The sequence below is a fragment of the Lissotriton vulgaris genome, chromosome 1_1 (genome assembly GCF_964263255.1).
Source record: "Lissotriton vulgaris chromosome 1_1, aLisVul1.2, whole genome shotgun sequence".
NCBI lineage: Eukaryota > Metazoa > Chordata > Amphibia > Caudata > Salamandridae > Lissotriton > Lissotriton vulgaris.
The window spans coordinates 149,824,143-149,846,787 of NC_141685.1; the positions used below are offsets into that span (position 1 = coordinate 149,824,143).

Sequence of the window (22,645 nt, forward strand, 5' to 3'; positions counted from 1 at the left end):
TGCGGAACTGTCTCCAGGACATTTACTCCTGGATGTGCGAATCCTCCCTAAAATTGAACGGTGCTAAAACTGAAATTATGCTCCTGGGCAACAAATGGTCCTCAATCCCCGCCGCGGTGTGGCCAGACACCTTTGGTGAGATTCCCACTCCAAAGACCGAAGTCAAAACGCTAGGCGTCTGGCTGGAACCAAGCCTCACCATGAAGACCCAGGCGACCAAGACCGCTGGAACATGCTTTGGCCTCTTGCGGTCTACCCGCAAGATCCTCCCCCTCCTCCCCCCGCTCTCCAGGAAGCTGCTGGTTCAAGGGCTCATCCTAGCCAGACTTGATTATAGCAACGCCGTCTACCTTGGTGCACCGGAGTTCACCTTAGCCAAACTCCAACGGGCACAAAACGCTGCGGCAAGGCTCATAATGGACCTCCCCCCTAGAGCCTCTGCCAAACCAGCCCTCAAGGCCCTTCACTGGCTCCCTGTCCGCCAGCGAATTGAGTTTAAAGCAATGTGCACCAGTCATAAACTCATTAATGGTGCCGGCCCGGCCGCCCTGAAAGACCTTGTCACCCCCTACAAAGCCTCAAGGTCACTGCGTTCGGACGATGAGCATCTGGCCATCGTCCCTAAATTTAAGAAGGCTCGTACCGGCGGCCGTCGCTTCTCGGTCAAAGCCTCTTCAGGGTGGAACGCACTGCCTCGCCACTTGCGTCTGGAACCCTCCCACGCCCTCTTCCGAAAAAAACTAAAGACTTTTTTATTCCCTAATTAGTCTTCCGGTCCCCCCCTCCTCTTGGATATCGCAATTCTATAGCGCGGGGATGCCTCCGGGTCACCAGGCGCTTTATAAATTTATAAATAAATAAATAAATAAATAAAGGGATTACTTTCTGTTAAGATGTTGCCAGTTTCAAGGGCATCCATGAACAAAATTGCCAGGTTGGGGGCAAAAATAGCCCCCATGGAAGGGCCCTTGATTTGTTGGTAATAGGTGTTATCAAACACAAAATAGTTCCTGGTGAGACACAATTCAAGGAGCTGTAGGATGAAGATGGTAGGGACCCTATGGGGACGTGGTCGTGAGTCTAGGGTTCTTTGGGTGACTAGTAGAGCCGCTAACTGTGGGATGTTCGTATAGAGCGACTCTACGTCCATAGTGCATAGGGTATGGATTGTTGGGTGAAAGGGGTAATGTTCCACTAGATTGATCATCTCCATACTGTCCCTCACGTAGCAGGTTGTGGACGGTACGAATTCTTTGATGAAAAAGTCCACAAAGGCTCCCAAGGGCTCAAGGATAGAACCACATGCAGAAACTATTGGTCTGGGGGGGAGTTGATGTTCTTGTGAACCTTTGGGAGGGTATAAATAACTGGCTGGCGTGGACTTTTTACATTAAGGAATAGATGTTCTTTCTTGCTCAGAAAACCTTCGGAGACTGCATCTGTTGTAAGTTTTAATATAGTCTCTTGTATATTTTTGGTGGGATTCCCTGGTAATCTCTGGTAATGATTTGTATTCCCTAGCTGACGTTGAATCTCTTGTTTATAAGAATCAATATCCTGGAGGACAATCCCTCCGCCCTTATCGGCACTTTTTATGACAAGCTGGGGGTTGTTTTTGAGCGAGGTAATAGCGTCTTTTTCAGCCCGTGGGATATTGTAAGGAACATAAAGTTTTTTTCTTTTCAAGGACACAGAGGTCTTTATGTACCAGTTTTTCAAAGGTTCTTACCTCCGAAGGGATCATACTGGCAGATGGGAGGAATGTGGAGGGTGGTCGAAATGGAGTGTTAACGTTAGTTATAGAAGGTTAGAGGAGGCAGACCTGGAAGCAGAGGTCAGCCTGGGACCAGGGTTCAATTCCCAGCTCGGCGGGGTCTTGAGTCCTAAAATGCCCATGGACTCGACAATTCTCGCTCCGGTGCCTACTCGATTCACGGGTTCACACTCTGCGACTCTGGGCAATAGCTTGCTTAATCTCCACAACGGCCCCTCGCGGCGGGATGCCTGGCTTTCACCTTGCGGATACCCTGCCGGGGTTATCTCACAGGGGAATACCAGGTCGGGTTCCCTAAGCAAGCGCTTAGAAACCGCTCGGTGATTTGCGCTATATAAATTCCTGTACATTTACATTTACATTTACATTTACATCAAGGCGGATGGAGTTGAAAAAAAGCCTTCAGGCGAATTAGTCTGAAAAATCTGAGTAATTTGGTTTGTAACTCCATAAAGTTAGGGCGGATGGTGGGTACAAAAGAAAGGCCTTTCTTTAATAAAGATATTTCAGGGTCCTGTAGTGAATATTGAGATAAATTGAAAATTGGTATTAGTTCAGGCGGCCTGTTTGCCGCGGTGGAGGGCACTGAAGAGTCAATCATATCAGGGTAGCTTACCACTGATAAAAGTTGTTCCTGGTCTTGCGTTCGCCCGGGGCAATGAACCATCGTCGTGGTTTCTTTACACGTCCCCTTTGGGGAGTGCCTGGTTGGCCCCTGGATATAAAATTGGGCTGAGCACCTCCCCGTCTTTGGTTGCTGCCTCCTTCGCCTGGATCAGAGGTGTCGGAAGATTCCTCTGAGGTGTCAGAGAAACCCACTATGTTCTGACGTCTATTGTATCTCCCCCAAGGTCTACTGTTGGGGTTGAATTGGGGCCTGTTGGTGTAAAAATCTTTGTAAAGATAGGGGTAGGTGTTCTCAACGTTATAGTTTTTGATATCTTTTTTGATTTTGTTGGATTTCTTGTTCTGTTCGACGCGATGGAATTCTGCTACTGTCTTTTCTACCTGATCAAGTAGCTTTTTGCACTCTGCGGTAGGGTCAGAATCATTAATTTGCTTTAGTAGGTCACTAATCTCTAATTCTAGTGATTTAAGGGTCTCGCTGGCTATATCGATGCCGAGTGCCAGCCAGTTTCTGGAGAACGTGGTGCCTATGTAGCTGAAGTTAGAGATGTACTTAGGGTTATCTGTGAAAATGCCAGGAATGTTACGGACCTGTAGTCCAACTGGTATGACGTCTGCCTTTAAATAATCTGTCAACATTAACACCATAAGCTGAGGTCGAACCTGTTTCTTTTTGAGTTTCTTTAATTGTTCGGGTAAAGAGGAGTTGGTAACTGTTGGTGCATCAGGAGTGTCAGATAGTAAGGAGGGTCCAGAACAAAGCTGTTTAAGGTATTCTGCAGTGTATAAAGGGGCATGGGCTGACATTACTTTACGGAGGGTAGAGAATAGAGATGGAAGAAAGAAAAAGATAAGAGTACAGTGGCACTAGGGTGCCCGGCCTCGTGGAGACGAGGTTTAAGGTTTAAAGAAAACCCCTGCAATCATGCGATTGCGCTCAGTTCATTGAAGGAAGACAAGGGGAACCCAGTAAATGGCTCGGGACCATGGGTATCTAGTATTTATCAAAGAGACAAGTGGTCCTTAGCATATAGGAATAAGAAAAGACAGAAATACTGTATAGACCACAATGGGCTACTATATGGTTCTCAATTCCTTGTCCAGCCGGGCAAGGAATGTTTATTGATTTGATAGATTGTTGGATTTAGAAATACAACACATAACCCAAAACAGTAGGGTTATAGTAGGGCACAGTCCTGTGCCGTACGTGGGGAAAAAAAGGAAAGTAGGTGAAAGAAATATCCGGTAATCACCCGGTAATGCTGAATTTTAACTTCACAGAATTAAAATCTCCTTAGAGGGTTCATGACTGATAAAGTCTATCTTTTACCAACAGCAACGCAATTAATGCGTGCAGAAAATCGAGGCACCGGCACATTGTATGCATAACTCCGGCGCACCATTTACAAAATTGTAAAGTAATCAAAAGGTAATACAGTATTCTGACTTAATGTATTACACTTAAAGTCTCCCTTTACCTTTTGAACATTTTGGCAGTATTGGCGGTCTGAGAGGGCCAGGTGTATCAATTTACCATTTCTAGGTTATCCCTTTAATACGGGGCAAAATTTGAAACGATGCTTGCGGGCTCAGTGCAGGTACCGGGGTACCTTATTCAGTCATGGCGTCACTGTTAAATACAGAATTGACTGAGTCATTCATTGGTAAAGGGAGACTTTAAGTGTAATACATTAAGTCAGAATACCGTATTACCTTTTGATTACTTTACAATTTTGTAAATGGTGCGCCGGAGTTATGCATACAATGTGCCGGTGCCTCGATTTTCTGCACGCATTAATTGTGTTGCTGTTGGTAAAAGATAGACTTTATCCGTCATGAACCCTCTAAGGAGATTTTAATTCTGTGAAGTTAAAATTCAGCATTACCTGGTGATTACCGGATATTTCTTTCACCTACTTTCCTTTTTTTCCCCACGTACGGCACAGGACTGTGCCCTACTATAACCCTACTGTTTTGGGTTATGTGTTGTATTTCTAAATCCAACAATCTATCAAATCAATAAACATTCCTTGCCCGGCTGGACAAGGAATTGAGAACCATATAGTAGCCCATTGTGGTCTATACAGTATTTCTGTCTTTTCTTATTCCTATATGCTAAGGACCACTTGTCCTTCAAGAGAATCCAGCATTTTAGTTATGTTGGGTTAAGGGTAATGATAAACAATAACTGCTTTGTTGAGCTCCCTCGAGCCGACACAGAGCCTTGCTTCCCCATTGGCTTGCGGGCCATAACAACAGGAGAGACCCACTCCGTTGCTTCAACTTCTTGAATGATGCACTTGGCTAAGAGATTGTCTAATTCAACTTTTATGCAGTCCCTTACTAACAGAGGTGCATTCCTAACCTTAGCTGTTTTTGGAACAGCATTAGATTTGACCTTTAACCGATGTACATAGTTTTTGAGACACACCCAGCTCACCAGCAAAGACTTCAGGGAATTCCTTGATCCAGTCTCGATTAGCATTACTAACAACCCTAACTGGTGGTAATTCTTTTATGCAGACAGATCTCATTGTGATGAAGGCAGATATGTAGATCATGCTGATGGAACCAACTTATGAGCGAATCCCCTTTCATCAAGACATAGATTTTACCAGGCAAGGCTCTCCCTTTTAAGTCAATCATGCCCCAGAAATAACCCAGAAACTCAATAGTCACCCCACCTTAACCTATCAGCCTAATGTCTGGCTTCAACAGGGTGACTTTGCCCAGCAAATTACGCTCATAAAATGTTTTTGGGACTAGAGTTATCTTGGCCACAGAGTCGAACAGCATGCTCACTGGAGCATCATTCATCAAAACTAGATACTGAGGGCCATCACTAGCATCCCCGTGGGGAATATTGATTCCTTCCAATTCTTCTTCATAAAGTTCAACTTTCATGACTTTTTTATGCTTGTTGCCCGTTCTGCAGCTTTTTGAGACGTGACCTTTTCTCTCACAAGTTTTTCACATGGCCTTCCAACCTGGGCGGTCTTTAAAGTGGGCCATATGGCCAGGGTTGTAACACCTGAAGTACTTCACCTGAAATTCTTTTGTGTTAAAGGGTTTTGAAGTGGTGCTCGATTTGGGTTCAACAAATCTATCCACCAGCACCTTGACATCAATGTTCTCCTTTTTTCACCTGAAATGTCTTTGCGTATAATATCAACACACGCTCTTGAATGCTAGTGACTTTTGGCTATGGTCAGCACTTCTTGAAGCAATGGCTTTTCTTTTTGCCACAGGGCGTCTCTCGTTTTGTCGAGGGCACATCCCAACATGAACTGATATCTTAACTGCTCCTCTAAGATGCACCAAAATTGCATGTGGAAGCCAATTTGCGCAAGATAGTGATGTACTGTTTGACTGACTCATCCTGCCATTGCATCCTTCTCCCAAAAAGATATGGTTCAAGGACAGTACTCACTTTGGGGAGATAGTGCAAGTCCAACTTTTAGAAGCAGATCTCGTATTCATTAAGAATGGCAGAGTCACTATCAGAGAGTTCAGGAAGGTGTTCAAAGAATTCTTGTCCCTCGGAGCCCAAACAATGCATTAACAATGAGGCTTTCCTCTCTGTGCTTAAGGAAATGCAACAGACACGAGCATAATGTGTGGAAACCTTTTTCACTTCAGCCACGAGAGAGAAGGAACTCCTGGAGATGTCAACAAGAAGGGAGGGGAGTGACATTATGTATGATGTACGTACTATGTTTTTTTTTTTAATTCTTTATATTTTCAAAATAAAGAAAGATCATAATCACCACAGCACAAGCACATATTACCATATTATCATTAGCAATGGTACATTTCCAGGAAGACACATGGATTAAATAGTTTGACGTTTCAATAAGCATCATGAAAGTAGATCCAGTTCATACATTCTTCTATACATTAATCAATTAACTGGACAACAGTCCTGATCATGGGGGGTTCACAGATGTTGCCTCTGTACTCATTTCATTTAGCCCATACAGAAACCCATTTCCTCGGACAGCCTCTAGACACGTATACCGTCTTTTCCTGCACCATTTTCCAGTCTATATCTTTCTGCCAGGCCCCCAGTGTTGGTGGTGTGGCCGCACCCCATAGTCTTGCGATGTTTCTTTTTGCTATTGCCAGACCCAGCGTGGCCCATATTTTGCCCTTTGCAGGAAGGTCAGAGGGTTCCCAGATGTTATGGAGGCACCTCTTCACTTCAGGCTGCAATTTCACCCCCACATATCTCTCATACAATCAAGCACCTGTGCCCAGTAAACTTGCACCTCCCGGCATTCCCACAATATGTGTAGAAAGGTTCTCACCTCCCCGCACCGTCTTCGGCACAGTCCGTCATCGCTGCGGCCCATCAGGACCAGCCGGGTACCAGAAATATACACTCTGTGTAGGACTTTTAATTGAATGAGTCGCAACTTGGCTGGTATTGCTATCTCTTTTAGGGACGCTAGCGCCTCGCGCCATTCTTCGTCGTCAATTTCCAGTCCGTCTGCCTCCCACTTCTCTTTAAGGGCCCACAGTGGGTCAGGGGTATGGTTAATGAGTTTTTTGTACGTGAGCGATATGGCCTTTTCCGGGAGGTGGCCATCTAGCAGTCTGTCTTCTAGTGGCGAGGACTCTGGGAGCTGCGTCCCAGGAGGAATATTGGCCTGTAGTGCATGTCGGACTTGCATGTATTGGAAGTGTTCTGTCTGAGCCAGATCATATGTGCGTTGAAGGGTGTCAAATGTGAGCACTCCCGCGGGCCCCATAAGTCCTTGACCCGAGAAATGCCTATTAAGTCCCAGTTCCTAAAGCCCTTCGTGCTGCTAAGTGTGCCTAGCCTCTCAGAGGCCCACAGTGGGGTTGCCTGGGTAAGTTTGCCCACCCAGCCCAGTTTCTTCTGAACTATGTGCCACAGCTGGACAGAGTGTTTGGTCAGCCCCGTCAATCAGTACCTTCCCTGTCTGGAGTAAAGAGCCGCCTCGAAGTGGAAGGAGCGATTTGTCCATCTCGTACCCAGGGTCATTACCTGCACAGTAGGTCCCCTGATTGATGGCCGACAGATGCGCCGCCCAGTAATATTTCCTGATGTCAGGTAATGCTATCCCCCCATCAAACCAGCCCAGAGTTAGCTTCTGGAGGGAGATGCGGGGCGTACCCGCCCAGGGAAGGTCCCTTTGGGTTGCCTCAAAGCGGCAAAGTATTTATTCGGGACTAGGTCCGGGCGATTCTGGAGGACATAAAGGAATCTTGGCAGTGCCATCATTCTAAATAGGGTGGTCCGGCCTAGTAGCCATCGTGGGAGGTTCTTCCAGACCGCTACGTCTCTTTGGAGCTGCCGCAGGGGAGGCAAAAGGTTTTGCTCATACCGTGCAGCACGGTCTTTGGATATGTAAATGTCTAGGTATGTGAACACGTCGCTGGCTATTTGGATCGGGCAAGTGGCAGGTGTCTGCGGGGGGTGGGTCCACGCAAAACATAAATGAGAGATTTCCCCCAGTTAATAGTGTAACCAGAGTACTCCCCAAACCTCCGGAAAATGTCTAGTGCTGCCGCTAGGGACTCTTGTGGCTTCGTGAGGTACAGGAGGATGTCGTAAGCGTAAAGCGAGATCCTATCCTCCTAGCCGTCTGCCCATCGTATCCCCTGCAGTGAGGGGGTCTGCCTCACCCACGCTGCCAATGATTCAAGGGCCAAAGCAAATAGCAGGGGTGAGAGGGGGCATACCTGTCGTGCCCCCCTCCCTAAACTGAAGGCCTCTGAAAGTTTGTTGTTGACCACGACCTGAGCTAACGGATCTGCATAAAGGAGCTGTACCCAGCTAATGAAGCTAGGGCCAAACCCCATCTTTCGAAGTACTGTCATCATGTATGGCCACTCTAGGGTATCGAGAGCCATGGCCGCATCTAATGACACCACCACTGCCTCTCTGCGTAGCCGGTGGCAGCAGCCCAGCACCCCATGGAGGCATCGTAGATTCAACGCTGTATTGCGGTGAGGCATAAAGCTCGATTGGTCTGGATGCACCAGTGTATGGAGGACCAGTCTGATCCTGTTGCCCAAAACCTTGGCCAAGAGTTTTGGTTCCACGTTGAGCAATGATATCGGTCTATAGGAGGCACAGAACTCTTTAGGCTTCCCCACCTTGGGGATTGCCAGGATTGTGGCTATCCGCTGGTCATGGGGCAGACTACCTAGCTCCCTACTTTCCTCAAACATCCGCTTGAGGTGCTCACCCAGGCCGTTTGGTTTGAGCTTATAGAGCTCCACTGGTAGCCCATTGGGCCCTAGGGCCTTCCCAGGGCGAAGTTCATTGATGGCCTTCACTATTTCTTCCACCACCAGGGGTGCTTCTAGAGTCTCTTTTTTGTCCTCGGAGAGGGATGGGAGGACAATATCCTCCAAGAAGGCCGCTGAATCACTTTCCGTCATTGCGGCTCTCCGAGCGTAAACCTGTTGATAGTATGACGCAAACTCCCTGACTATATCTTGCGGGTCCGTTAGAACCGTTCCCGTAGCCATCTGCAACTCAGCGACCACCTTCTGAGCCTGTTGCTTCCTATCCAACCACGCTATAAGTTTGCCCGCCTTATCTCCTGATCATAAAGCCTCCCTTCTCTGTCCCTCGCCAATGTCCTGGCTGCGTCTGTAGCAAGGTCCCTGTACTCTGTGGCCTTCAATTGGAGCCGGTGTATCGTGTCTAGGCTCCCAGTGCAGTGCGCAGTGTCCTCAATGGTATGCAACTCAGACTCCAGAGTCTGCAGTTGTGTCTCATGTTCCTTGTGGCGTCCCGCTATTGCCTAGAGTGCTTCTCCCCTTACCACCATCTTGAAGGCCTCCCATAGGACCACCCCCAAGTTTTCATCAAAGTAGCGATCGATCACCTGGGTAACGTTCTTCTGTATAGCTTCACCCTTCAAATGCCACGCGGCAATGGGAGCGACACAGCTAACCTGCCGGTCACCTAGCGTAAGATGCACCCAGAGAGGGGGTTGATCCGAGATGCCCCTTGCCAGGTGGGTGACTTCACGTATCGTCATGTCCTGGTGCATTGGTGCCAGGAGGTAATCTAGGCGCGAAAAAGTGTGGTGTGGACCTGACAGGAAAGTGTACTGTTTTTGTGTCGGGTGCAGGAGGCGCCATTGATCGACCAGTCCGAACGCCTCCAGGAGATTGGGGAGCCACCGCTGCCCCACCCGATATCTCTCACCGGTTGCCTGTCTATCTGCCCCAGACCACCGCGTTGAAGTCACCACCCAGCAGCAGGAGGCCTTCCGGGAGGGACAGTATGAGCTCTCCCAGGTCACTATAGGATTGTGTCTGGAGGCCTGGAGGGATATAGACCGACACTAGGATGAGTGTACGGCCCTCCCATTTTCCAGAAATAGCCACAAAGCGCCTCATGGGATCCACCTCCACCACCATGGGAAAGGTGCGTCACACCAAAATACCTACCCCTCGAGACCCCGAAGTGAAACCAGCATGTGCCGTTAGTGTGTATCCCCGTCTGTTTAGTGCCTGGCATGTGTTCCCCCTCAGGTGCATATCCTGCATTAAGACTACGTCTGGCAAGTGTTTCTTCACAAAGAGCAGCACGATACACTGTTTATGTTTGTCCCCATACTATTGACGTTCCAGCTAATTAGCTTAAGACTCCTATCCCACTTCATAGCCATGGACCCTGTAGCTAACCAGTGCTCTCCTGTGTGTCCTATGTTGCTGTGTCAGAATATGTGCCCTGCCGTGGTGTGCTGCTAACAACCTCGGCCCTCCCCATCCAATGTGCAACCGTCCCTGTCTCTCCCCCCTCACTCTCGTCCCTCCCACCCAACAAATGCAACCACCCCAACCCTGCTTCCCTGCTCCGTAGGTCTCGAACTACCCACATCCCCAATTAGCAGAGCACCTTTCGCCTGTTACCCAATCTGGTATCGGGAGAATAATAAAACAGAAAAACAACCCCCTTTTCCCAACAGATGAACCTTGTGCAAGTGGGGTGTGCGCCGGCTCCAGCTCCAGCCGCCACCCATGCCCACCCCGTAAACTGTAACAGTGTACCATGAAAAACCTACACTCCATGTATCTAAAGAGTCATTCATTTTCAGTCTGCATTACACTCCTTTGGACGAGAAGGCAGCTCCTCGCAGGCTCACTTGGGTCACGGAGTTGGAAAAGAGAGGGGGGATCTTCAGCACAGCCGCCAACAATAGCATGGCCCTCCTCCCTGTATCATACAACATCGTCTCTCCCTCTCTCCAACCAGAAGTCCTTCAAAAAATCATGACCCACACCCAAACCACAAACCCTTGGTACATTACAGTAAGCAGAGGTCCACAGTTGCGGGTCTGTCGCCCTCAATGTTCAGTCGCCTCTCGAAGCGTCCCCCAACGAGGACTTGCAGACCTCGACCTCCACGAGCTCTGACTCTGTCCATCAACGTCTGACCTGCCGGCCACAGACTCTGGCAACGCAGCCTGTGCGTCTCTCCAACTCCCACCTCTGGCCTGATCCCAAGCCGTCGACATCTTCCGGTCAATCCAGTCCTGCACGTCCGCAGGCGAGGTAAATAATAAAGATTTGCCTCCAGCAAGAACCTTGAGCTAGGCAGGAAAAAACATCATGTATTTGATGCCTCTCTCCCTCAGCGCTGCCTTCACGTCTACAAAGGAGCGCCTCTCTCGTTGTACCTGAAGGGTAAAGTCCGGAAAAAACTAATCGTGGCGTTGTCGTAGCGGATGTCCCCGGCCTGTCTAGCTGCTTGCAAGATGGCGTCTTTATCCCTATAGTTCAGGATTTTTGCAATAATGGTCCTGGTCGGCGCCCCTGGTTTGGGTTTAGGGATAGGTGCACAGTGCGCGATTTCCACGGTGAATATGTTGGAGAGGCGTTTAGGCTTCAAGTGATTGAGGATCAGGTCTTTCAGGAAAAGTTCCACACTGGGCCCCTCCAAATCCTCCGGTACGCTTACGACGCGTATATTGCTTCTGCGGGCCCTCCCTTCTTGGTCTTCCAGCCGCAACGCCACTTGGCAGTGTTGGTGCACTAGGTCGTTGACACATTGTTCCAGTGCCTTGGTTGACTTCTGTAGCACCTTGATGTCGGCCTCGTTGGCTTTCGTCTTCTCCGATGTTTTCCCGAGGTCGACCCGGAGGACATTTACTTCGATGGAGACCTTGTCTATTTTCGCCTCTAAGTTGGCGCCAAGTGAATGTATGGCTGCCATGATGGAGGCCAGCGATGGTTCTTTCGCGCCTGATTGGTCACCTGCAGCGTTCTTCGCTTGTGGCGTCCCCATCTGGACCGTGTATTTGTCCAGTTTGTTTGATTGCGTCGCTGTATTGTATAAGGGCCTCATGTTGGCTATAATCCCACGCGGTCAGTCTGTGGCACGCAACACGCCCCGGTCCATCCAAGAATGGCATCTGCAGCCACTGTTGATATTCGGCACACCCCTAGGGTTCCCGCAGCTCAGGCCTTCAAATCACCAGGCAGGCCTCCACTCCACCGGTCCAAGCCCAAGGCTGTGAAGCGCTCCCTCCGCTATGCTCTTCCCTGCACCCCAGCAGGTGGCACGTTTTGCTGCCGCACACAGCCCTGTCCCGCTGGCCGCAGCTCCGTCTCGTGTATGCAGGCCGCAGGCGTCCCTTCTCCGCAACCCGCCTCCTGTCCTGCCCGGGGGGGTGTCGCACGTTATCTGCCCCCACGCATCTGATGGTCACCCCTGCCTTCCAGGAGAGGGTTCACTCATGGGGGCCAAATCACCACCACGGCTGCTCTGTCCCACCTTCTCGATTCTCCAGCAGTCCGTCTCCTCTTCTGCCAGGGGCCCCTACGCTGATGTGCGCCCCTGCTGTGCTGGGCCCGTCCAGCCGCCCACTGCCTCACCGACAGTCGGATTCCGCGTCTAGCTTACTGTCTTTGAACCGGGACCCACGCAGCCCCGGTTGCTTTCCTGAGGTGTCCTCCGGTCCGGCTCCAAACCTTCCCAACCACTGGTGCCTGCAGCCTGCCTCGATGTAGGACAGCGTGTGGTAGTCCCAAACTGGCGGCGCTACACTTTTGGGCCACACGATGCAGACCAGATGGCTCCCCTCAGGCCGAGACGAGCTCTGTAACCGCCCAACTAGACCGCCGAGCCGGGCCCTTGCCCGAGACCTCAGGCCACTCGCGCCGCTTCAGAGCTTCCTGCCGGCAGCCGGCCCCAGACCACAGGGGCGTAACTCGGCTTCCGCTGCAGGCAGCGCGGCCTGAGACGGATCAGTCGGTGCCCCTTCCTAGCACCGATTCAGCGCCGCATATGGAGTGTAGGATTCTCCGGATATTGAGCGGATTTATGCGGGATGAAGGCTCGGCTCCACGGAGCTCCCGAGTCAGGCGGCCATCTTCGCTGGCACCCGGCCACGCCCCACGTACTATGTTTTGACCTAGTTACTACTTAAGGGTGAACTTCAGTGATCTGCTTACAGTGCGCAATATCCACAAGCCTTATTAACTGTGCGCATCAGCGAAACTGCGTGCAACTTCAGCAATTACATTTTAGGCCAATGCGCACAATCCCAGAAACTGTATTTGCTGTGCCATCAGCGGAACCATCAGCCCGATTACTGATGACACATACTTATATAGGGAGGAGTCACTTTAGTCTGGTGCTCAATTACAAGTGTAAATGTGAGTCTGGTGGTGCCTGATAACTGAAAGGCACACATTTGTTTACATACAATTTCATATATGTCTGATTTAATATTCCTATTACAGCGCCTTCTACCTTGAGAAGGCCTGTCCTAGACTAGTGTGAGGACAAAACCCATGCCGACAAATGAGCGACCTGAAGTGTAATACTGAGAAAAAGTAGCCTGGAGGAATGCTGCAAATTAAAGTAAATAAAAAAGAATTAATAAAGAACTACATAACAACAGCTGTGTGACCTGGAAGTCAATTGTTTCTCAATTTAGTCCTAGTTTGTGATTACCTTACAGTGCTCACATTATCATCCGCGCTAGAAGAGATGGGAGCCTGGGGTGTCTGGTCACCGAAGCTCATTTACATACAAAGGGCGTGACAGCCTCCTCACAACGCACAGCACAACTTGTTTACGTAAAGTGCTAGAACACAGAACAGGTTAAAGTCTTGTGTCTCTTTTTTTTCATTTTCTTTAATATGTCCTGCACCTTGCTCTGTTCTTCTCTTTCTCTCATTTCAATTCATCATAAATTACTAAAATTCACTATTGCTTTATCAGCACGGCACAAGTCAGGGGTAGCCACAGTTTGAAGGGGTCCCCCCACTATTATCTAGAAACTTGACTCAGTTCCACCTAGCTCCTTAGCCTGCAACTGGTAATTGTTACTTTGTGCCCCAGCACTGCAGACACAGGCCTCTGAGTGTTTGTTTGTGTGAGTGGCGCAAGAGAGGAACAGAGAACTTGACAAAATTAGTCCTTCTATTGCTTAATACAGTGTAAATGTGAAACACTTTGGGGTTTAGGGGCTGGATAAAGAATAACATCAGGAAACAAGCGCAAATTAAAAGCACATTTTATTTACACTTTCAGTCATTTCCGAGTTTAGTTACAAACTAATAGTGGGCAAAACACATGATGTAAAAAACTGAAACCAAAAACTTATTTTTACATTATTTTATGTTTCTTGATACTTGTTTTTAAAACAGGCCGTCAACCTTTCACGTGAAAATTATTATAAGGGCCTGACATCACTTCTTGTGATGTTACTACATGTGACGTCACTGTGATTTGCATATGATAATGGGCTCCTTCACTATTTTCCTTACTTGTGCCCTGTTCATTGGCATGACATTCGTCTATAGGTATTAAAAATAAACATTAAACTCATAGGTGTTCAGCCCATTTCTCTGGTGATGTCACACATTGACATGTATTCGGCTGCTTCTTCTATTTTTAGGTGAATAAAGATCACTTGCTGTTCCCTCCTTCCAATTCGTTCTCCCCCTTTCTTTGTCACTCTCACCCTCTTTCTCTCTCCCCCTCTCTATCTCCCACACACTCCTGTTAGCTTTAGCTTCATGAATGCCACTGCCACTTCTGGCATTCATACGACAAATCCTTCAGAACATTTGAGGACAAGGGACAATCAAGTGTGGAAGATGAGTTGCTGGGAGTGCAACTGATTATCCTGGCACATATATGCTTTTGATGTGGGATTTCGCTATTTCACCACATTCTTCAAACAGAGTCTACTGCTTACAATGGCTCAATTCTGGTACAAAGTAGAGTTTGGCAAGTCTCAAAATGAATAGGGAGAGCCAAGTCGGAGAGGAGCCACGGGTCCCACTTAGTAAGCAGGCGCAAGGCATGAGCTGATCCATCAACCGATAACAGTGTGTAAAAGATGCAGCAAACGCTACTTAAAAACAAGGTATATGCTCTTTTATATCTAAAAATAGTTTTTTTCTTGAACACCTGTGCTTCGCTTTATTTCATTACATATGCTGCAGTAACATTTGTTAATAGTAGTACATGCATTTTACCAATGAAGCTTCCATCTCCAGAGCCCTGACAACATGTCCACTCTGAGTGTGTTGGGTTTATAGGTTTTATCACTAATCCAACAAGTTAGCTGAAAATACCGCTGTTAGTCCCAGTATTGTTCAGTGTTGCTTTTACAGGTAGTGTGGTCAGGGGCGATTGAATATTTTCCTTTGTATCTCTTCTTCGCCAAATAAAAATCAACAATGTTTCTTTTCTTTTAATCCACATTGTGCTTGTATTCCACTGTGTATTCTGGTACATAATGTCACTTTGCTATGTGTACGAAAGTGAACAATCACTGGAAACAAACACTTTTATAATTCTGCAAATACTGTTATCTGATTTTTTTCTTTACTGCTATTCGGGTCTTTTATCATCTGGTATTTCAATGTCCTACATAATTTGAATTTTATCTTTTTCCATAATTCATTCCTCTGACAATAACTGCACTGTTTTACTCTTTTCTATGTCTGCAGAAGGGTCAATATTATTTTTGATGTTCTTAAGTTCTTTCCGGAATCTCTGCATCTCTAGGATTATTTCCATGTGAGTTAAATGAAGGAGTGTATTCACTGAGGGCTGTGTGGGATCGAAAATTGACAAAAGCCCTTCTCACTTTCAGTGCCCTTCTATGTTTTCCCCCTGTGTGTTTGCTGATGACTTTGTAGCTCTAATCGTCGACAAAAGCTCTTCCCACATTCATTGCACTTGAGTGGCTTTCCCCCTGTGTGTGTTTGTTGATGTTTTCGTAGGGCTGATAACGGACTAAAGCTCTTCAAACATTCACAGCAATCATATAGTTTTTTCCCTGTGTGTATTCTCTGATGTCTTTGTAGGTCTGATAATTGACTAAAGCTCTTCCCACATTCATTGCACTTGAATGGTTTTTCTCCAGTGAGAGTTCGCTGATGATACCTTAATATTGAAGAGAAGCAAAAACTGCTGTTACATTCACCGCAATGATAGGGTTTATCCCCCCTGTGTGTCCGCTGATTTGTTTGGAGGTTTGATAATCAAATAAAGCTCTTCATACATTCACTGCAGTTGAATGGTTTTTTCCCCTGTGTTCACTGATGATTTTGTAGGTGTGATGACTTTGCACTTGAGTGGCTTTCCCCCTGTGTGTGTTTGTTGAGGTATTCGTGAGTTGAAAACTGACTAAAGCTCTTTAAACATTCCCATTAATCAATGAGTTATTTTATCTACATAATTAAGTTTGGGAAACCATCTTTTTTTTAATTATACACATCGACGAAAACTGAAGAAACACACAGAATTTTCAAATGAAATTGAAATAGGTATTGTTACTGTTTGGTGCATAAAAAGATCCTATTCCAAAATCTCCACCTATATAAATCGACGCGAAAGACAAAACAATAGATTAGAAAAAGCGTTTGACCCCTCGGGCGCTGCCCTTAGCAAAACATCGCGCTCAACTAATTTATTATCAGCTAAAAGTATATTTCAAGCATTGGAGAAAGTAGCCAAAAAAGAAACCTCCAAATGGTGGGAAGGAGCATCACTCAAAAAATATCTGCAACACAATCTTATCCCGCGTGGTTTACGAATTCTTATCTTCCCTTCAATAGAGACCTCGGCTCCTGAAAAATTACAACTTTGGGAAGAAAATCTTCGCACAGCCTCCAATAACATGCTAAGACAGCTAATAGATATAGCGCAAGAAAAATTTGAAAAAAACAAATCAGAGGTTGATACTTTATCCAAACGAATTGAGGAAGCAAATTGGGGTGATATTACAATGAAAAACTATGATATCCTAAACAAAATCTTGGATGAATATGAAGAGGACATAATCCAAAGGAAAAATCACAAATTTAGACAAGATTGAATGACTACGGAAGGGTCTATACCTTCGCACAAAAATATGACAACATTAACACCTCAACATCAAACAGTAATACCAGCACCACAAATCAAACCCCTACCTCATCGGAAGTTGGCTCAGTAGAAGAACTACCAACAACTTGCAATACTCGTCCACAAGTAAATTTTCAGGAACAAGTTCAACGACATCTTAGGTAATGTCCAAGACAATCACACCAGACCTCCAAACCTGGGGACACCAAAACCAAGTACAATAGGAGTTCAAACCAGAGCAAGAAAGGGGGGCGTGGCTTAGCAGCATGCCGAGCTAGACGCAAGGCTCGGGAGCTCCCGGCCGTCGCTACCTAAATCCGACATAAATTTGATGCCACAGATTTAAAAATCACCACACGGATCTCCTAAAGGGACGCTGACGCTGCGACGCTGCAGAGAGAGGTCCGCTGAATCGCAGAAAGCCTGTATTCCGCGATATCCCTGGTCAGAGACGGAGGAGGCGGCGAAACCAAGATGGCACCCCGAGATCGGCGGTAGCCTCAGCCGGACACCGGACGACGGGGAGCGGAGCGCAGCTACCGGGAAGTGCTCGCACTGGCACTGCAGGGCGCGGGGCAGGAGACGAGGGTGCTGTGACTCGACTGCCCGCACAGACTGACCCCGAGTGACGGTGGAGCCGCTGTCATCGGAAGAGGCGCGGGCGGCGAGGAGTCCGGAAGCCTGTGCCGGGGAAGAACACCACGCTGCACAGCAGACCCCGGCCGGACCCTGAGACTCCCGGCGGCGGCGACCCACGGAGAGCCCCAAGTAAGAGGAGGGAGTCCCGTCCCCCCCCGCACTGCTCCCTGGCCACGACCACACTTTACCAAAATGGCGGCCTGACTTGCGGTCGGGGGCCCGGGATTGCCTGGGGGGACTTGGCCTGACTGGGACTGGGGTGTGCTGCCAGAAGGAACTTCCCACTTGCCCGCAGGAGATCAGGCGCAGCGGCGAGCGGCCCCGCACACCTTATTCAAATGGGGCCGCCCTTCACCAACATGGCGCCCAAATGAGGCAACCCCGCGCCTGACAGTGACGCGCCCGGGAGCAGCATTGGTGCTGGCGCGGAGAAGGGGCAGACAGCAGCGAGCGGAGGTGCCGGCGGACCCTGGGGCTAGTCGGTGCCGGTCCAGGAGAGGCGATTCAGAAAAGGGGGTGGTGATGAACAGAGTGTCTGAATTAAGCAGACCACTCTTACCCAGTCCAAAGATCAGGGCTTGATCCATCACCGTTATTTATCTCACTGCACCATCCCAGCTCAGAACCTGGCTATATGCAAATCAGTCTGTCCCTGGCCCAGTGCATCATGGGAACAGGGCAGACTAAACTACCAAGCCAATTCTTCACCAGAAAGGAGACAAGCTACCAGGGACCGGTTTCTGGCATTTCAGCCGTCTTCGGCCCGGCTTGCTTGAATCCTGATGGTGCAGTGAGAAAGGGACTCATGTCTGAGTATACCCTGCCACACCTATAGTGGCCAAAAACGATTCAGAAAAGGGGGTGGTGATGAACAGAGTGTCTGAATTAAGCAGACCACTCTTACCCAGTCCAAAGATCAGGGCGTGATCCATCACCGTTATTTATCTCATTGCACCATCCCAGCTCAGAACCTGGCTATATGCAAATCAGTCTGTCCCTGGCCCAGTGCATCATGGGAACAGGGCAGACTAAACTACCAAGCCCAAGTCCAGGAGAGGCTGCTCACTCATACGCTGGCAAACACCGGGGTGAGGTGTCCCGAGACAGGACACGACGGTGGGGCCCTGTGTTGCTGGGGTGGCAGGCCCAGGAGAAGACGGTGCTGCCTCCGACCTAGATTGCATCAGACCACGGATCGGGAGATTTGCCCGTCCCCCCCATCCACGTGGGCTTTATCCCTCGTGCCCAACTGCCCATCCACTACCATCGACGAGCGACTGGCAGCCGGGCGAGATCCTCCCGGGGAGCGCCCAAGTGACCCTTGAGACTTGAGGATCAATACGGATACCGTGGTGCAGCAGTGCTGATTAACGATCAGCCTACGGTGTGGAGGAAATCCAACGGGCAGATAGCGGGAACACGTGGAGCTATCCCGGGACTCGGAGTGGGCTCTGGCAGCTGATACGCACAATCTCTAGAAACATACGGACTGCATCAACCAGTGCGCGGGGGGGAGTGGAACTCACCGGCACCAGAGCCATACACCTCGTCGGCGGGCGAACATGGGAAAGAAAGATCCTGTCCCTAAAGCCCTGAAGCAAGGCCCTATGGACAATTTCGCGACCTCCCGCCCAGGAAGGGACCACCCCAACACAGCTCAGGAAGGCTCACCGGACACCGATAGACTCCTAGCGGCCATTCAAGCCTCAAGATCCGACATCCAGGAGTCGAGAGCAGCGTTGGAAGTTAAAATAGGCGAGGTGGGGTCCGAGGTCACCCTCCTCCGGCAGGATTTCAGGAACCTTTCGGCGCGAGTCACTGAAACTGAAACACGAATTGGAGAGGCGAAAGACTCCCTTACCACGCTCCGCAAAGAAATGGTGGAACTCCAAGCATCTCACAGACAACTTCTTTGGAAGGTGGATAATGCGGAACATAGGGCACGCCGCAACAACCTATGCTTTGTGGGCTTTAGGGAGGGAATCGAGGGGAACGATATGGAGGCCTTCCTCCACACGTGGCTGACCACGACCTTCCCGACGGCACGCTCCTCGGCGTGCTTCGTAATCGAAAGGGCACTGCTGGCGAATCCCCCGGAAGGTGCAAGACCTAGACCAGTGATAGCACGTTTCCTGAACTTTGCGGATAGAGATCTAATTCTTCGTGAGGCCAAGAAAATGGGGGAGATTCGGCTAGAGAACACCAACTTCATGATTTACCCGGACTATAGCCAGGAGGTCCAGAAACAGCGTCGCTCTTTCGACCTGGTGAAAGCAAAACTGAGGGCACTAAAGATCACCTATATGCTGCTCTTCCCAGCAAAACTCAAGGTTCTATACAAGGACAAATCAATCTTCTTTACACAACCTGAGGACGCTTGGCAGTGGCTGGAGGAGAGGCCTGTCCTCAACAGCAGAGAGGTGGCAGGACGGGAGGAATTGGACAGGTCACTGAGAGAGAGGGTCAGCTGGGGGCTCCCAAAACCACAAAGGCGGAAATCAAGGAGGCTGCACTCCCGCACTCCTGGGACACCATATCAAGCCCGCACATCCGCGGGGGCCAGAAGAGGGCGATCGGAATCGCCGGGAGAGTCCTCCACGGCGGGCGCACGAAGACAAGTCCCACGCCAATCGGCACTCTCGGACGGAGACGGCGAGGATCGAGCGGAAGATGGAGAATCGGAACCTGAGGAGGTGGACCCCAGTGAGGAACGGGACTCGATGCACCCGCTTGAGAAGGAGATCCACCATTTGGAACGGGACTCATCCGGCAAACAGAGCGGAACTGACTCGCGACGCAAGACTAACACTCATGAAAACTGCAGAGTGGCATACTAGAGAAGACGGCCGGGAGGCACGAAGACACACAAGTTGACAGCCCTCTCTTGTGTTTGTTATCTTTCCCCTGTCCAGTGTATATGTTTTCTGTCCTTGAACTGGTTGAGACATTGGGCTAGAAACGACACTGGACCTAGTGCTCTCACAGCCTTTCGAGTTGGGGTGAAAGGTGAGGGCTAGTTAAGTTGAGGGGAGGAGTGGGTGGGCGACAGACCGTCTCCCGCTGAAAGCTCAGTCCTATATTGGGATGAGTCTGGAAGGGGGGTGGAGTGGGGAGGGGGGGGGTTCAAGGGGGACCAGAGTTATTTTGAGTTGGGGGAGGGGGGAACAAGGTTGGGGGAAGCCACAGTTGGGGAACACCCACGAAAACATACTCTACCACTTTCACGGACACACCCACCGTATGCACCGCTAACAGCTGAGAATCAACACACACGATGGCAGGTACACTAACAGCGCAACCAGGAGAGGAAGAGGCACTCTCCATTTTAACGTGGAACGTCAATGGCCTCGGGTCGAAAGTCAAACAAGGTCTAGTGAACGCATATCTTAAGAGGCTGGCACCGGATGTCGCAGGAGACTCACCTTAAATGTGACAAATGTGCATTCATAGCGAGAGGTAGGCTCAGGGTCCTGGCACACGCGGGGTACACCTCGGACTTGAGGGGAGTAGCGATTCTTGTTAAAAAGTCACCACCATTCTGTATCACACACACATGGAGCGACCCACAGGGCACATACGTGGGGGTTCGAGGGACGTGGAGGAGACAGCGATACACTATAGTGTTGGTCTATGCGCTGCCAAAGCTTCAACCACGTACACTTCAAGTGATCACGTCACTCCTCATCGACACGGCAGACACCATACATATAGTGGGAGGTGACTTCAATGATGTGATGTCGTACGAATTAGACCGTACGGGGCAACCACATAGAGGGGGACCACAGACAGTTCTGGCACAAACAATGACCACAATAGGACTCACGGACATATGGCGATGGCGACACCCCACACAACCCGCCTACTCCTTTTACTCGGGGGCACACAAAGTCTATTCCAGACTAGATTATCTTTTTATGGCTAGGCAACACTTAACGGCGGAAGATGTAGTGGACTACAAGGCGAGGGGTATTTCTGACCACTCACCCCTGTACGCAAAAGTGGGGGGGCGAGACGGAGGAGAGGAACTGAATGGCGACTGGCGGCATGGGACATCCAATCCCCAGAACTTGCCCGCGGCGTCAGCAAGGACATTAAAGTGTACATAGCCGAAAATGAAGGGTCCGTTACCTCTAAGATAACCCTCTGGGAAGCGATGAAGCCAGTACTATGAGACAGAATACAGGGTAGACTGAAAGAGGTGAGGCAGAGGCAGCAGGAGGAAGTGGCGGCCTTGGAGGCCTCCATCCTGACACTGGAGGAGGACTATCAGGCACATAAGGGGGAGGACACGTTGCGGCGCCTGCTGAATACCCAACGGAAATATAGGGAGATGGTATTAAATGAGGCAAAGACACAGTCGCCTGGCAACTCTACATCGTCTGTACGATGTGGGGGATAAGTCGGGTAGGCTCTTGGCCTGGCTCAGCAGGAAAGAAAGAGATGCACAGTGGGTGGAGCAAATCAAAACGGGAGATGGTGGTGTGCGCTGCACCGACGCTGACATAGCGGAGGCGTTCGCGACCCATTACGAGCAATTTTACACAGCTAGAGACCTAGGGGACGTAGCTGTGGCGCTACAATACCTGGAACAGGTGGAGATACCAGCCCTATCTCTTGAGTCCAGTGCGGCCCTAGATGCCGACATAACGCTTGACGATATTGCAGACGCCATAGCGAAACTAAAAACGGGCAAGACGCCGGGCCCCAACGGGTTCCCAGCGGAATTCTTCAAAAAAGCGTCGAACCTCCTGACTCGGCACCTTAAAAATCTCCTTACTGAATCTTTCCAACAGAATGCGCTGCCACCAGACCTCGCGCTGGCCACCATCGTGCCGATACACAAAGAGGGCAAACCTAGAGAGGACTGTGCATCATATCGCCCCCTTTCCCTCCTTAATATCGAAGTGAAGGTGTTAGCGACCATCCTAGCAACACGCATGAGGGAGGTGATCCCAGATCTTGTACATATGGACTAGTCGGGGTTTCTCCAGGACAGGGCGACACAACTAAACCTTAGACGCACCCACAACTGGCTGCAGGCGATCAAGGGAAGGAGCGAACCACACTGGTTCCTCTCCCTTGACGCAGAAAAAGCATTTGACGCGGTACACTGGCCCTTCCTTATGGCGGTGCTCCAGCGGTTTGGCTTCGGTCTGGCAATCTGCGGCTGGATACGGCTCCTATATCATGCCCCGAGAGCTCGAGTGAGAGTGAACGGGAAACTATCCCGCGAATTTAAA

The 22,645-nt window shown here is 49.4% G+C and overlaps 1 protein-coding gene across 1 annotated transcript in view; it reads right to left on the minus strand.

Moving 5' to 3' along the window:
* Positions 1 to 22,645, minus strand: part of LOC147737882 (uncharacterized) — a 540,045-nt gene that overhangs the window by 512,170 nt on the left and 5,230 nt on the right. The window contains 1 exon segment of the mRNA XM_086924989.1: positions 15,571 to 15,949. Coding sequence (XP_086781115.1) covers positions 15,571 to 15,949 — 379 coding nt within the window.